This window comes from Salvelinus alpinus, chromosome 17 (assembly GCF_045679555.1).
Source record: "Salvelinus alpinus chromosome 17, SLU_Salpinus.1, whole genome shotgun sequence".
NCBI classification, from domain to species: Eukaryota; Metazoa; Chordata; class Actinopteri; order Salmoniformes; family Salmonidae; genus Salvelinus; species Salvelinus alpinus.
The window spans coordinates 26,803,330-26,819,724 of NC_092102.1; the positions used below are offsets into that span (position 1 = coordinate 26,803,330).

At 42.0% G+C, this 16,395-nt stretch overlaps 1 protein-coding gene across 1 annotated transcript; it reads left to right on the forward strand.

The window, feature by feature from the left end:
- Nucleotides 1-3,267: 3,267 nt before the first annotated feature.
- On the forward strand, nucleotides 3,268-15,561 carry LOC139542620 (probable pleckstrin homology domain-containing family N member 1). The gene is made up of 11 exons (XM_071348266.1): nucleotides 3,268-3,734; nucleotides 6,704-6,803; nucleotides 7,153-7,296; nucleotides 7,420-7,506; nucleotides 7,634-7,712; nucleotides 7,886-8,022; nucleotides 12,530-12,676; nucleotides 13,542-13,628; nucleotides 13,853-13,928; nucleotides 14,107-14,183; nucleotides 14,435-15,561. Exons 1-11 carry the CDS (start codon nucleotides 3,640-3,642, stop codon nucleotides 14,540-14,542), a joined length of 1,137 nt encoding a protein of 378 aa, XP_071204367.1. The 5' UTR covers nucleotides 3,268-3,639; the 3' UTR covers nucleotides 14,543-15,561.
- The last annotated feature ends 834 nt before the right edge of the window (nucleotides 15,562-16,395 follow it).

The window sequence follows — 16,395 nt, forward strand, 5'->3', positions numbered from 1 at the left end:
CAATGGCCTTGCAGCATTTTTCTCACGATCCCCTAAGCGCACGCAACTGCTGGATGACATCTGCAAGCGTCGTCTTCCTAAGGTTGCACCAACGAGGTGGCAATATACATCTAGATTGGTCAATGCAGTCTTTGAAAAGAGAGTTGCCCTAAAGGAGCTGTTTAACCACTTACTGGAACATCATGATGACCATGACGGGGATACTGTGCTTATGGCTGATGGATTTAATGCACGTTTGGATGATTTTGAGTTTTGTTTTTTGCTTGAAACATTCAATGGGATTTTTAATTATTCGGATGTGCTTTTTGGAATTCTACAGAAACAAACTTTGGATGTACAATTCTGCCTGACAAGGGTGAACGAGTTTTGTGACACAATTGAGCGAGAGAGGCGCAGGTTCAGTCAAATCTACGATGACACAGCGCGCATCTCAAGTTCACCCAGCGCACGCAGAGGCCCAGCACAAGGAGACCCTCGCACATACTACCAACAACTCCACAGCAATATTCTGGACAACATTCTTTGCCAGATACGAAACAGGTTTCAAGACCACGAAAAATTTATGTTTCTCTCCCTCCTGGACCCCCAGCACTTTCAGACCTACCGGAAAAAAATCCCGCAAACAGCCTTCTCCAGTTTAACAGAGAGTCACGGAACACTGTTTGACCTATCCAAGCTAAAAACAGAACTGACTGTAATGTATGCTATGACTGATTTTGAAGGGAAAAGTCCCTCTGATCTCCTTGATTTCCTTAAGCAGAAAAATCTGAATGAGGACATGGGGCAACTTTACACATTGGCATGTGTGACAGTGACTAACTATCCCTGTGTCCACGGCTTCTGTCAAGCGGTCATTCTCGGCCTTAAAGCGAATCAAAACGTATTCCAGAAATGCTACTGGACAGACTCGGCTTTCAGCATTAGCCTCCATGTCGATAGAAAAGGACTTATTGGTGGAACTAAACGCACAGATAGACTGTACAACAGAGTCATTGAAGTCTTCTTGAGGAAATAAAGGAGGAAGGATTTTGTGTTCAAATAATCAGTCTTTGGTGAGTAGGCATACAATGCATTTTATTTTTTATTAAATGTGTATGTATGTTTCGCATTTTATTTCGTTAATATTAAATTATTTATTTAGACTTAAAGCTCAAAGTTTGTGGACCAGAAATGGATAGAAGAAGAATATTAATATAACTCTGTTGCACTCGACTATGTTCTTGCCTATCAGTTGAACTGTACTGTATTGTACTCTTCCCCTGCAATTCTCTGAATAAAAATGTCAATTTCAAGGTGACGCAACGCCTGGTTATACTGCGTTTCTGTCTAAATGTATAGTGTCTAGAGCCATGGCATCATAATGATGGTAATAAGAGGTGGATTAATTCGGGTGGGACTGTGTAGGACCTCACTGAAGGCCCAGGCCCCAGGCCCACGGCACGCCACTGCTGTACCGGTACCCCTGTATATAGCCTTGCTTGTTATTTTACTGCTGCTGTTTATTTATTTGTTACTTTTATTTTCTATTTTCTATTTTTTTACTTAACACTTATTTATTTTTCTTAACTTCTTAAAGTCTATCACTATAAGGGCTACACCAGTTGTATTTGGCGCATGTGACAAATAACGTTTGATTTGATTTGAGTTTGAGTTTTGTCTAACTTTGCAATCATTGGATTTTGTTTGACATACATTACATGACCCAAAGTATGTGGACACCTGCTTGTCGAACATCTCATTCCAAAATCATTTGCATTATGGAGTTGGTCCCCCCTGTGCTGCTATAACAGTCTCCAGTCTTCTGGGAAGGCTTTCTACTAGATGTTGGAACATTGCTGTGGGGACTTACTTCCATCCAGCCACAAGAACATTAGTGAGTTGGGGCACTAATGTTGGGTGATTAGGCCTGGCTCGCAGTCGACGTTCTAATTCATCCCAAAGGTGTTCGATGGGATTGAGGCCAGGGCTCTGTGCAGGCCAGTCAAGTTCTTCCACACCAATCTCAACAAACCATTTCTGTATGGCCCTCGCCTTGTGCATGGGGGCATTGTCATGCTGAAACAGGAAAGAACCCTCCACAAACTGTTTTCACAAAGTTGGATGCACAGCATCTAGAATGTCATTGTATGCTGTAGCGTTAATATTTCCCTTCATTGGAACTAAGTGGCCTAGTCCGAACCATGAAAAACAGCCCCAGACCATTATTCCTCCTCCACCAAACTTTAGGCAGGTAGCTTTCTCCTGGCATCTGCCAAACCCTGATTTGTCCGTCGGATGGCCTGATGCTGTAGCGTGATTCAACACTCCAGAGAACACGTTTCCACTGCTCTAGAGTCCAATGGAGGCGAGCTTTACACCACTCCTGCCGATGCTTGGCATTGTGCATGGTGATCTTAGGCTTGTATGCGGCTGCTCGGCCATGGAAACCCATTTCATGAAGCTCCTGACGAACAGTTACTGTGCTGACGTTGCTTCGAGAGGCAGTTTGGAACTCGGTAGTGAGTGTTGCAACCGAGGACAGACAATTTTCACAAGCTACACGCTTCAGCACTCGGTGGTCCCGAGTGTGACCTACCACTTCACGGTTGAGCCATTGTTGCTCCTAGACGTTTCCACTTCACAGCACTTACAGTTGACTGGGGCAGCTCTAGCAGCTCTAGAAATTTGACGAACTGACTTGTTGGAAGGTGGCATCCTATGAATGTGCCACGTTGAAAGTCACTGAGCTCTTCAGTACGAGTCATTCTACTGCCAATGTTTGTGTATGGAGATTGGATGGCTGTGTGTTCGATTTTATACACCTGCAGTAATGCGTGTGGCTGAAATGGAGGAATCCACTAATTTGAAGGGGTGTCCATATACTTTTTAAAGTGGAAAATCTGTGTCTCAGCATCACTCTGTTATTGTGGAATTGCCCACACCAATCCAACTGTACAAACAACAACTACAACACACCACACAACTGTGTTGAAGCTGTGGCTTGTTGTTATGACTGCAGCCCTTTGTCTTTCAGCTGTGAAACACATAATTATCATGCCTCTGTACTTATTAAGCACTGCATATGTAAACAGGAGGATTATTTCAACAATGGTCAACAGCGTCTCTTGTTTCTCAATGGCTCTGCCATCAATTGCTTCATCTGCATGATTCTCCAAAGGGAAAGCAGACAGGCTTCGGAAGAACTCAAATTTGCTCTGTGACACTGTCAAAGTGAAAAGGCCACAGGAAGTTGCATAGCTCTCTGCGTGCAAACTGACAGGAAGGAAGAGTGAGTGCACTGTGACGCTGCTCACAGCTTTTTGCTTCTTGACTCAACTCATCTCAGAAGCTTTGCCACCTTTTTCTTGATATTTCAGGGATAGTGATATTGTGTTTTAGAAGAAATGGAGAACTGAGAAGTTAAGCGACATAGCCCTCCCTTCCCTCTGCACTGTGCCGGTCCTCTTTTCCTCTCCTTCCCCCCTCCCTCTCTCTACATATCCTCCGTCTGGTCTTAGCGCTGTGCAGAAGCTGTGGGGATGAATGCAGACGGAGACAGATGGTACAGTATAGTTAGTGTACTAGGAACTGAGGGTGAAGGAAAGAGTTCTGTGTCTCGCTGGACTGGAATAGGCTGAGAGAGGAGAGTGCTACCTGGTCATGGGATGCTGTAGTGTGACTCAGAGAGGAGCGCATTCCGGGATTGACGATGTGGGCCCTGATGAGATCGAGCTCCTGGAGATTGACAACTCAGGGTGAGTCTTATTTTGTTAACAGAAGACCATGAACCCTATCAATCCCTTATGGTAGTGGTCTGTTTGAGTTTGATAGACTGCCATTCGGCTTTTTACAACCTCACAATCACATTTTAATTTGACTCGGAAACATAAGCGGCAGGTAGCCTAGCGGTAAAGAGAGGTTAAGACTGTTGGGCCAGTAACCGAAAGGTCGCTGGTTTGAATCCCTGAGCCGACTAAGTGAACAATCTGTCCATGTGCCCTTGAGCAAGGCACTTCACCCAGTTGCTCCTGTAAGTCTCTCTGGATAAGAACATCTGCTAAATTACGTAAATGTAATGACTGTGGAGATTTTAAATATGTTGATGACACATGACAGCATCTAAGACTATCAAGCATGGTCACAACCGAATAGATACGCTTCACAATATCAACTTCTCTGAATCTAGATAAAACAAGCAGTAAAATACTGAGCCTCTTGGCTTTGTAAGAAAGTTTGAAACTATACTATTAAATAGTACCTATTGTTGGGTTTTGGTAAAAAGAACGAGGTGTGTTTGGTTGACGAGGTATTGAGAGGAAGTGGTGTCGCTTTGCCTTGGGGTAAGTGGTGAAAACAGAGCACACATTGACAAGTGTGCTAGCAGTTTCAACCACTTCAGAACTTCAGTTCCTTGAGAAAGAAACAATGACATTTGAGGGCATATTTTATCGAACAATGAAACATAATGCATCTGTGTAATTTTCATTTACACACAAAAGCACATACAGAGTTGGAACGCTAGTTTGGAGACATAAACGTTTTAATAGACATAAACGTACTGATCCTCACTGAAGCGGCACTGATGTGATTAGGACATGAGCGGCCGGTGATATTGTCTCCCTAATTAGCAGACAATGCTACCGCTCATCTCTCCCTCCTGTCCAGTCTGGTCTAACACTGGCCAGGCCTCTAAAACCCGTCATGTGGGGAGTGGGGGAAACGAGAAGCTAATCACAATAGCAGCTCACAGACTTCACGTGCCCAAACTGTGAGAAGACAAGGGATCAGCCACAAGCAACACATACTGTGCACACGCGCGAGGATGCTTGTCCGCACACACACATTGACACACTTATGAATGTATGTATATATACACACACACACACACACACACACACACACACACACACACACACACACACACACACACACACACACACACACACACACACACACACACACACACACACACACACACACACACTGCATTCAAACAGTGCATACACACGCATGCGTGCATGCAAAAACACAAAGGGACACATGCACACACAGAGACAGACACTCAAGCACAAACACAGATGTGACAGAACTGTTGACACACATAGGGAATGGTTTAGGGGTGTGTAGCTACTGTATTACTACCAGATAAATGGGTGAATGTGGGCAACAGGTCTTTATGTGAGGGGTTCAGATGGTGGGTGTCTGCTCCATACTTTAATCTGCTTATGTCTGGACACTGTTGGGTGAAGGGGGCTCAGGCAAGATGGCTGGCTCGTAAATGAGGTGGGCAAATTGGTCTACAGTTCTGTGAGATGTTACAGTAGTGTGGGATAAATGGGAGATGTTTACATCTTTGTGAGAAGGTTTTGTGGTTAATGTGATATGGGGTTGACTGCTGATATACAGTGCCTTCGGAAAGTATTCAGACCCCTTGACTTTTTCCACATTTTGTTACATTACAGCCTTATTCTAAAATTGACTTTAAAAATCCTCAGCAATCTACACACAATACCCCATAATGACTAAGCGAAAACAGTAAAAAAAAATGTTTTTATCAAATGTATAAATAAATAAATAAAAATGAAATACCTTATTTACGTAAGTATTCAGACCCTTTACTATGAGACTAGAAAATGAGCTCAGGTGCATCCTGTTTCCATTGATCATCCTTGAGATGTTTCTACAGCTTGATTGGAGTCCACCTGTGGTAAATTGATTGGACATGATTTGGAAAGGCACACAACTGTATATATAAGGTTCCACAGTTGACAGTGCATGTCAGAGCAAAAACCAAGTCATTAGGTCGAAGGAATTGTCCGTAGAGCTCTGAGACTGGATTGTGTCGAGGCACAGATGTGGGCAAGGGCACCAAAAAATATCTGCAACATTGAAGGTCCCCAATAACACAGTGGCATCCATCATTTTTAAATGGAAGAATTTTGAAACAACCAAGACTCTTCCTACAGCTGTCCGCCCGGCCAAACTGAGCAATCGGGGGGAGAAGCGCCTTGGTCAGGGAGGTGATCAAGAACCCGATGGTCACTCTGACAGAGCTCCAGAGTTCGTCTGTGGAGATGGGAAAAACTTCCAGAAGGACAACCATCTCTGCAGCACTCCACCAATCAGGCCTTTATGTTAGAGTGGCCAGACAGAAGCCACATTACAGCCTGATTGGAGTTTGCCGAAAGGCACCTTAAGATTCTCAGACCATGAGAAACAAGATTCTCTGGTCTGATGAAACCAAGATTGAACTCTTTGCCCTGAATGCCAAGCGTCACGTCTGGAGGAAACCTGGCACCATCCCTACGGTGAAGCATGGTGGGGCAGCATCATGCTCTGAGGATATTTTTCAGCGGCAGGGACTGGGAGACTAGTCAGGATCGAGGCACAGAAGAACAGAGCAAAGTACAGAGAGAACCACGGGTGTGCCAAGCTTGTAGCGTCATACCCAAGAAGACTCGATGCTGTAATCGCTGCCAAAGGTGCTTCAACAAAGTACTGAGTAAAGGGTCTGAATACTTATGTAAATGTAATATTTGTTTTTTTGCAAACATTTCTAATAAAACCTGTTTTAGCTTTGTTATTATGGGGTATTGTGTGTAGATTGATGAGGGGAAAAAACTACTTAATCAATTTTAGAATAAGGCTGTAACGTAACAAAATTTGGAAAAAGTCAAGGGGTCTGAATACTTTCTGAAGGCACTGTATATGATTAATGTTTCAGGATATGGAGTCTAGGAGAGAGCAGGCTTCAGCTCTCTGTGAGGAATGGAAAAGATGGTCCACCCTCTCGCTACCCTTCAGTGAGACACCTCAACCAGGAGGTCAGTGGAGGATGAAAGTGTGTGTCTGTGTGTGTGTGAGAGAGAGAGCGAGAGAGAGTGGCCATCTGTATGATTATGACACTAAGATACAGAAATTTAAAAGGTTCTGCCATGCACTTATCACACAGGAAACAACAGTGGGTCACACCCTTCGAGTGCACATATTGGCACTTGCAAGTGTGAATGCATGGTGTCAATGGTGCATCAACATACTATTTTATGTCAAAGTTGTTATATCACATTAATGATAAAGAGATACTCATGTATACTAATGTGTATACTAATGTAAACTCCTCACTACATCTCATTTTAAATGAGACAGGTGAAGTATTCTATTCTATTCCCCTAGGTTGTGCTATGGGGCAGGAGCAGAGAGGAGCTACACCACAGAATCTACAACCAGCCCATCCGTGATTGGGAGGGCCAACCTACACACATGTATGGAGAGATAGTGCACTCCTCCCTGGTGTCTCTCCACAACAGCTACACACAGGTAACATCGCACTACACCATGCTCAGATAGACAGTGAGTGATGATTGATCTCTACAGTCTATGTCCCGACTCTAGTACTGCTATATTGATGTTCTTTTCATGTGTTTGTTTATGTTCCTATAGGAGACACGTGAACACTATCTGGTGCTTTTCTCCTTCCACTTGTTGATCCTATCTCTGGACCACTCTCACCATGACTTTATCTATGAGGTTGGTTCCTTTACAAATGGGGAAATACTGTAACGACACTGTGCAGATGCATGTTGAACATTTAACTTGAATGTAAAATGCGTTCACCTAAGGCCAGCTAGTCAATGTGTTGCTTCTTCTTTCTCAGGGCATGCTGCCTCTCTCTGGACTGTCTTTCCAAGCCACCTCACTAGCCTCCAACTCGCAAACCGTGTTCCAGATCAGTGGTGAGTTCTATTATGATTATGCAGTGAGTTCATTAAAGCATTAATAGACAAGGGTATATGATTTATTGTGGTTTATCACGGCTGTGCTACGGTCATAGGTATGACGCGAAGCCAACAGTTAATGGTTTAATTATTGTATTGTAACACGGCTACCATCTCCCTCCCCATTCTAGGTCCAATGGTGGACTCCAAAGTATTCACCTGTGCCAGTGCAGCAGAGATGAACAAATGGATACACCACATGGAGGAGAGGAAATACAAATCCATGAGCCAACTGCTAAGCCCCTCCCACTGTGCACTGTCTTACCTGGTAATTCAATCAACATAAGAACCACCCCCTTATACAGTAAATTACAGATCCTAAACAGATGTCATTGCAAAATGTTAAACTGTCTGAACAATTGTGAGGTTCACTTTGCTTGATCACAACTTGAACATCTAATATCACATATGAATAGCACATATAACATACAGTTGAAGTCGGAAGTTTACATACACTTAGGTTGGAGTCATTAAAAATAATTTTTCAACCACTCCACAAATTTCTTGTTAAAACAAACTATAGTTTTGGCAAGTCGGTTAGGACATCTACTTTGTGCATGACACAACAATTATTTACAGACAGATTATTTCACTTATAATTCACTGTATCACAATTCCAGTGGGTCAGAAGTTTACATACACTAAGTTGACTGTGCCTTTAAACAGCTTGGAAAATTCCAGAAAATTATATCATGGCTTTAGAAGTTTCTGATAGGCTAATTGACATCGTTTGAGTCAATTGGAGGTGTACCTGTGGATGTATTTCAAGGCTTAACTTCAAACTTTGCTTGACATCATGGGAAAATCAAAAGAAATCAGCCAAGACCTCCACAAGTCTGGTTCATCCTTGGGAGCAATTTCCAAACGCCTGAAGATACCATTTTCATCTGTACGCAAGTATAAATACCATGGGACCACGCAGCCGTCATATCGCTCAGGAAGGAGACGCTTTCTGTCAAATTCTTATTTTCAATGACAATTGAATTTACAAAATAGCCTCCAAAACCCTACTCAATAAATTGGATGCAGTCTATCACAGTGCCATCCGTTTTGTCACCAAAGCCCCATATACAGTGGGGAGAACAAGTATTTGATACACTGTCGATTTTGCAGGTTTTCCTACTTACAAAGCATGTAGAGGTCTGTAATTTTGATCATAGGTACACTTCAACTGTGAGAGACGGAATCTAAAACAAAAATCCAGAAAATCACATTGTATGATTTTTAAGTAATTAATTTGCATTTTATTCCATGACATAAGTATTTGATACATCAGAAAAGCAGAACTTAATATTTGGTACAGAAACCTTTGTTTGCAATTACAGAGATCATACGTTTCCTGTAGTTCTTGACCAGGTTTGCACACACTGCAGCAGGGATTTTGGCCCACTCCTCCATACAGACCTTCTCCAGATCCTTCAGGTTTCGGGGCTGTCGCTGGGCAATACGGACTTTCAGCTCCCTCCAAAGATTTTCTATTGGGTTCAGATCTGGAGACTGGCTAGGCCACTCCAGGACCTTGAAATGCTTCTTACGGAGCCACTCCTTAGTTGCCCTGGCTGTGTGTTTCGGGTCGTTGTCATGCTGGAAGACCCAGCTACGACCCATCTTCAATGCTCTTACTGAGGGAAGGAGGTTGTTGGCCAAGATCTCGCGATACATGGCCCCATCCATCCTCCCCTCAATACGGTGCAGTCGTCCTGTCCCCTTTGCAGAAAAGCATCCCCAAAGAATGATGTTTCCACTTCCATGCTTCATGGTTGGGATGGTGTTCTTGAGGTTGTACTCATCCTTCTTCTTCTTCCAAACACGGCGAGTGGAGTTTAGACCAAAAAGCTCTATTTTTGTCTCATCAGACCACATGACCTTCTCCCATTCCTCCTCTGGATCATCCAGATGGTCATTGGCAAACTTCAGACGGCCCTGGACATGCGCTGGCTTGAGCAGGGGGACCTTGTGTACGCTGCAGGATTTTAATCCATGACGGCGTAGTGTGTTACTAATGGTTTTCTTTGAGACTGTGGTCCCAGCTCTCTTCAGGTCATTGACCAGGTCCTGCCGGGTAGTTCTGGGCTGATCCCTCACCTTCCTCATGATCATTGATGCCCCACGAGGTGAGATCTTGCATGGAGCCCCAGACCGAGGGTGATTGACCGTCATCTTCAACTTCTTCCATTTTCTAATAATTGCGCCAACAGTTGTTGCCTTCTCCCCAAGCTGCTTGCCTGTTGTCCTGTAGCCCATCCCAGCCTTGTGCAGGTCTACAATTTTATCCCTGATGTCCTTACACAGCTCTCTGGTCTTGGCCATTGTGGAGAGGTTGGAGTCTGTTTGATTGAGTGTGTGGACAGGTGTCTTTTATACAGGTAACGAGTTCAAACAGGTGCAGTTAATACAGGTAATGAGTGGAGAACAGGAGGGCTTCTTAAAGAAAAACTAACAGGTCTGTGAGAGACGGAATTCTTACTGGTTGGTAGGTGATCAAATACTTATGTCATGCAATAAAATGCAAATTAATTACTTAAAAATCATACAATGTGATTTTCTGGATTTTTGTTTTAGATTCCGTCTCTCACAGTTGAAGTGTACCTATGATAAAAATTACAGACCTCTACATGCTTTGTAAGTAGGAAAACCTGTAAAATCGGCAGTGTATCAAATACTTGTTCTCCCCACTGTACTACCCACCACTGCGACCTGTACACTCTCGTTGGCTGGCCCTCGCTTCATACTTGTCGCCAAACCCACTGGCTCCAGGTCATCTACAAGACCCTGCTAGGTAAAGTCCCCCCTTATCTCAGCTCGCTGGTCACCATAGCAGCACCTACCTGTAGCACGCGCTCCAGCAGGTATATCTCTCTGGTCACCCCCAAAACCAATTCTTCCTTTGGCCGCCTCTCCTTCCAGTTCTCTGCTGCCAATGACTGGAACGAACTACAAAAATCTCTGAAACTGGAAACACTTATCTCCCTCACTAGCTTTAAGCACCAGCTGTCAGAGCAGCTCATAGATTACTGCACCTGTACATAGCCCATCTATAATTTAGCCCAAACAACTACCTCTTTACCTACTGTATTTATTTATTTATTTTGCTCCTTTGCACCCCATTATTTCTATCTCTACTTTACACTTTCTTCCACTGCAAACCAACCATTCCAGTGTTTTTTTTATTTTTTTACTTGCTATATTGTATTTACTTCGCCACCATGGCCTTTTTATATTTTTATTTATTTATATATATATTTTGTTTGCCTTCACCTCCCTTATCTCACCTCACTTGCTCTCATTGTATATAGACTTATTTTTCACTGTATTATTGACTGTATGTTTGTTTTACTCCATGTGTAACTATGTGTTGTTGTATGTGTCGAACTGCTTTGCTTTATCTTGGCCAGGTCGCAATTGTAAATGAGAACATAAGGTGAAATAAATGACGGCCTAGGAACAGTGCGTTAACTGCCTTGTTCAGGGGCAGAAAGACAGATTTTTACCTTGTCAGCTCGGGGATTCGATCTTGCAACCTTTCGGTTACTAGTCCAACACTCGAACCACTATGCTACCTGCCGTATAAACACCATGGGACCACGGAGCCGTCATATCGCTCAGGAAGGAGACGCGTTCTGTGTCCTAGAGATGAACGTACTTTGGTGCGAAAAGCGCAAATCAATCCCAGAACAATAGCAAAGGACCCTGTGAAGATGCTGGAGGAAACAGGTACAAAAGTATCTATATCCACAGTAAAACGAGTCCTTTATCGACATAACCTGAAAGGCCGCTCAGCAAGGAAGAAGCCACTGCTCCAAAACCGCCATAAAAAAGCCAGACTACGGTCTGCAACTGCACATGGGGACAAAGATTGTACTTTTTGGAGAAATGTCCCCTCTGGTCTGATGAAACAAAAATAGAACTGTTTGGTCATAATGATCATCGTTATGTTTGGAGGAAAAAGGGGGAGGATTGCAAGCCGAAGAACACCATCCCAACCGTGAAGCGCGGGGGTGGCAGCATCATGTTGTGGGGGTGCTTTGCTGCAGGAGGGACTGGTGCACTTCACAAAATAGATGGCATCATGAGGTAGGAAAATTATGTGGATATATTGAAGCATCATCTCAAGACATCAGTCAGGAAGTTAAAGCTTGGTCGCAAATGGGTCTTCCAAATGGACAATGACCCCAAGCAAACTTCTAAAGTTGTGGCAAAATGGCTTAAGGACAACAAAGTCAAGGTATTGGAGTGGCCATCACAGAGCCCTGACCTCAATCATATAGCAATTTGTGGGCAGAACTGAAAAAGCGTGTGCGAGCAAGGAGGCCTACAAACCTGACTCAGTTACACCAGCTCTGTCACCAAAATTCCCCGAAAGTATTGTGGGAAGCTTGTGAAAGGCTACCAGAAACGTTTGACCCAAGTTCAACAATTGAAAGGCAATGCTACCAAATACTAATTGAGTGTATGTAAACTTCTGACCCACTGGGAATGTGATGAAAGCAATAAAAGCTGAAATAAATCATTCTCTCTACTATTATTCTGACATTTCACATTCTTAAAATAAAGTGGTGATCCTGACAGGAAATTTTTACATGGATTAAATGTCAGGAATTGTGAAAAACTGAGTTTAAATGTATTTGGCTAAGGTGTATGTAAACTTCCGACTTCAACTATATTTTACACTAATGAGCTAAATGCATCATCATGAAAGGACATTTGTTGCAAATAATAATCTTAGGCGAAACTCTCCAAATATGAAGCTACGTTTCTGTTGTCACTTACTGTAGGTACCCTGCGATGAGATCTGGAAGAAAGAGGAACTGAAAACGTATTTACTGCAAGCCCCAATTCAGCAGTGGGAAGGGGCCCCCATCCAGCACATGGGCCAGCCTGTATACATATCCATGGTCCACATCATCAACACACAGAGACAGGTACACAACCCGCACTGAGTACCTGTGTACTCACCAGTATTCTAAAGTCCATTTTAATTGGTCTTGATAGCTTGATAGCTGTCATGTTAGACATGCTAAACGATTCAAATAGGCATGCGTGTTGTACTGGAATGAAAAAGGCAAAACTATGTGGAAATGGTGGCAAAATTATCCCAAAAATCTGAAATCCCTCTTATCTCCAGCAAAAAAGCTCAACATCTGCTAAAGATCTCAATAGTTTTTTATGCAAGTGGTAAGCTAGGTAGGTGAATCTAGCTATCCACAATGTCCAGAGATAGAACAAAAATCACAATTCCATCAAAAACAGCACCACTGCTGCCACCAGTGTAACTTTAGGGGCCGCATACATTTGGATGGATGACCTCCTTTAAGCAACGAGACAGATTACTATTTAGGCAGACCCAATTGAATACCATTAGCCAAAACTCAGAAACTGTCTGTCACTTCCTGTTTCAATAAAGCTATTACAATACAATTAATGCATTGGTCAATCAAATAACAGATCATTAAATCCCAGGTAAATAATTAATGACATATTTCCAGAATTAGGTAAACACACAGGTATGTTCTAAAACAGATTCAACACATTGTATACATGCCATGCAAAGGTAACAACTACTCAGAAAATAATCCTACACTAGTCCAATACTTCATCACTAGTATCTGCTCCATAAAGACCAAAAATATAAATAATGCTAATGCTAATAAATATGCTAATCAAACAATAATGATCATAGGCTTAATAATAATACTTGATTATGCTAATATTATAATGCTAATGATAATTATAATAGTGGACTTCAGATCAAATAAACAGTGTGATAATGTTCATCCATTCTTGCAGGGACTCCATCAGCAACTTCTGGTACTCTTCCCTCAAGATGTCCTCCTGCTCTCTGTGGATAACAAGAGCCTCAGTGTCATATATGAGGTACAGTGAAATTATGTTCTCTAGGAAACAATTTCACTGGAACTCCTACAGTATGACCCTGGTGACCTTACCAAGTTTGCCAATTGTCGCTATAGAGTAGATGTTGGTGTGATATACTATGATGTACAGTTTAGAAGATGTTGTAAAATATAGAGGTGATCCAATACTAACCTTTTTCAATTCAAGACAAATGGCACTTCAACCTGTATTTCATAACACTTTAGGGTAGATTGCCTCGGAAAAGCATCACAGCAGTGGAGAGGTCAGCATTACCTGGGAGGCTGGAGTTCGAGTTAGCAGGTTATATACAAAACAGACATAATGTCATACTGCTCTAACATGTTTGTATAATGAGGGAAATTGACTGTAAATTGACCCTCCAAACTGCAAAGAGATCTGTATCAATTCCACTGTATCAAGTGTTGCTGTACGTATTGGTGAAGAGCACTGTACTTCTATTGTATATTGTGTGGCTCAGGTGAACTGATTGAGCCGCTGCAGGTATCTTGCACCTGTCCTGAAGAATATCAGAACTGGATCTTCCAGCTACAACAGGTAAAGTACCATTACAGTCCCATTAAAATGGAACAAAACAAACAGATTGGGAAAACTGTGTGGCTAGCCTTTTGCCTGTGTCTATTGATTCCAATTGAGCCATACATGTACATCTATTTTGTGAAGATGCAGGATGTTAAAAATAAGTTATCTTTGTCTTGAATGTTTTTTACAGAAAAAAGCAAATTAGAGACAAGTCCCAAAAAGTAGTTGCAAAACGACTCAGTAGTGTTTATTTCTTTTCTCTATAGCCGGAAAAAAACCTCCAAGCTACCTCAAACCACCCGGCTCCACCCCTCATGCCAAAAAAACAGAGGAGCAGAAAGGAGTCCCAGGAACCAATGATAATTGCACATTAATGAGACTAACTGACCAATGGCCTCACAAAATAGAAGACTCATGCCTCTTTTCATCAATAGACACTATATTTGTGGATATCATGTATACAGGTCCTTTAGAAAGTATTCATACCCCTTGACTTATTCCACATTTTGTTGTGTTATAGCCTGAATTCAAAATTGATTAAACATATATTTTTTCCTCACCGATCTACATAAAATAGCTCATAATTACAGTGAAAACATGTTTTTAGAAATGTTTGCCAATTTACTGGAAATTAAATACAGAAATATCTCATTTACATAAGCATTCACACCCCTGAGTCAATACATGTTGGAATCACCTTTGGCAGCTGTTACAGCTGTGAGTCTCTCTGGGTAAGTCTCTAAGCGTTTCGACACATGGATTGTATTATTATAATTTTTTTTAAATTAAGCTCTGTCAAAGTGGTTGTTGATCATTGCTAGACAGCCATTTTCAAGTATTGCCATAGATTTTCAAGCCAATTGGTCAAAATTGTAACTAGGCCACTAAGGAACATTCAATGTCATCTTGGTAAGCAACTCCAGTGTATATTTGGCCTTATCTTTTAGGTTATTGTCCTGCTGAAAGGTGAATTTGTCTCCCAGTGTTTGTTGGAAAGCAGACTGAACCAGTTTTCCTCTAGGATTTTGCCTGTGCTTAGCCCAATTCCATTTATTTTTATCTTAAAAAACTCCCTAGTCCTTGCTGATGACAAGCACACCCAATAACATGATGCAGCCACCACCATGCTTGAAAATATGAAGAGTGGTACTTAGTGATGTGTTGAATTTGGCCCAAATATAACACTTTGTATTCAGGACTTAAAATAAATTTCTTTGCCAAATGTTTTGCAATTTTATTTTAGTGCCTTATTGCAAAAATATGTTTATTCTGTACAGGCTTCTTTCTTTTCACTCGGTCATTTAGGTTAGTATTGTGGAGTAACTACAATGTTGTTGATCCATTCTCAGTTTTCTCCCATCACAGCCATTAAACTCTAACTGTTTTAAAGTCACCATTGGCCTCATGCTGAAATCCCTGTGTGGTTTCCTTCCTCTCTGGCAACTGACTTCTACACCTGCATTGCTTGCTGTTTGGGGTTTTAGGCTGGGTTTCTGTCCAGCACTTTGACATCAGCTGATATAAGAAGGGCTTTATGAATACATTTGATTGATTGACTTAGGAAGGATACCTGTATCTTTGTATTGATATACCATCCAAAGTGTAATTAAACCTTCTCCTACAATTTACGTGGCCCTGTGGAAATCAAATTAACATAATAAAAAATGAACATCAAAATCCGTTCGTTTAAGCTAGGGCTTTGTCTCAATCCAATGTATCTGCCAATATCGCCCTTCCGCATATGCGGGAAAAGGTGGCAGAGCTAGAGCGGTGTTTGTCAGACCATAAGACATCCGGAAAATCTGTCTTCTCGAGAAAAGGTCTAAAGCGTCCGAAAGGTTAGGCCTACAAACTATTATGAAAGATGACTCTCCTGATGATGTTCTCCATTTTACTCTACAATCCCCACAAGCTTCACAGGACTCGTCTGAAGTCGGTACAGCCTGTTCTGCAAACTTCTGTCTGCAGCGTCCGAACAGTTTGGTCTACACACTAATATGACCCCTCTGTAGGACGCCCACAAGCCTCCTCTGAAGGTCCCCGGTACCAATTGTTTCCTGAGCTTTCTTATATCTCTCAGATATAGGGCAGACACTTAAAGAACAAACTTCCATTTTATATATATATTTTTTTTTACATGTAGTGAATCTGTTATTCAATGCGTTTCTATGGGCTAATAACAGTAACACCAAATTCAATGTTTCATCTAATAATTTTTTTATATATT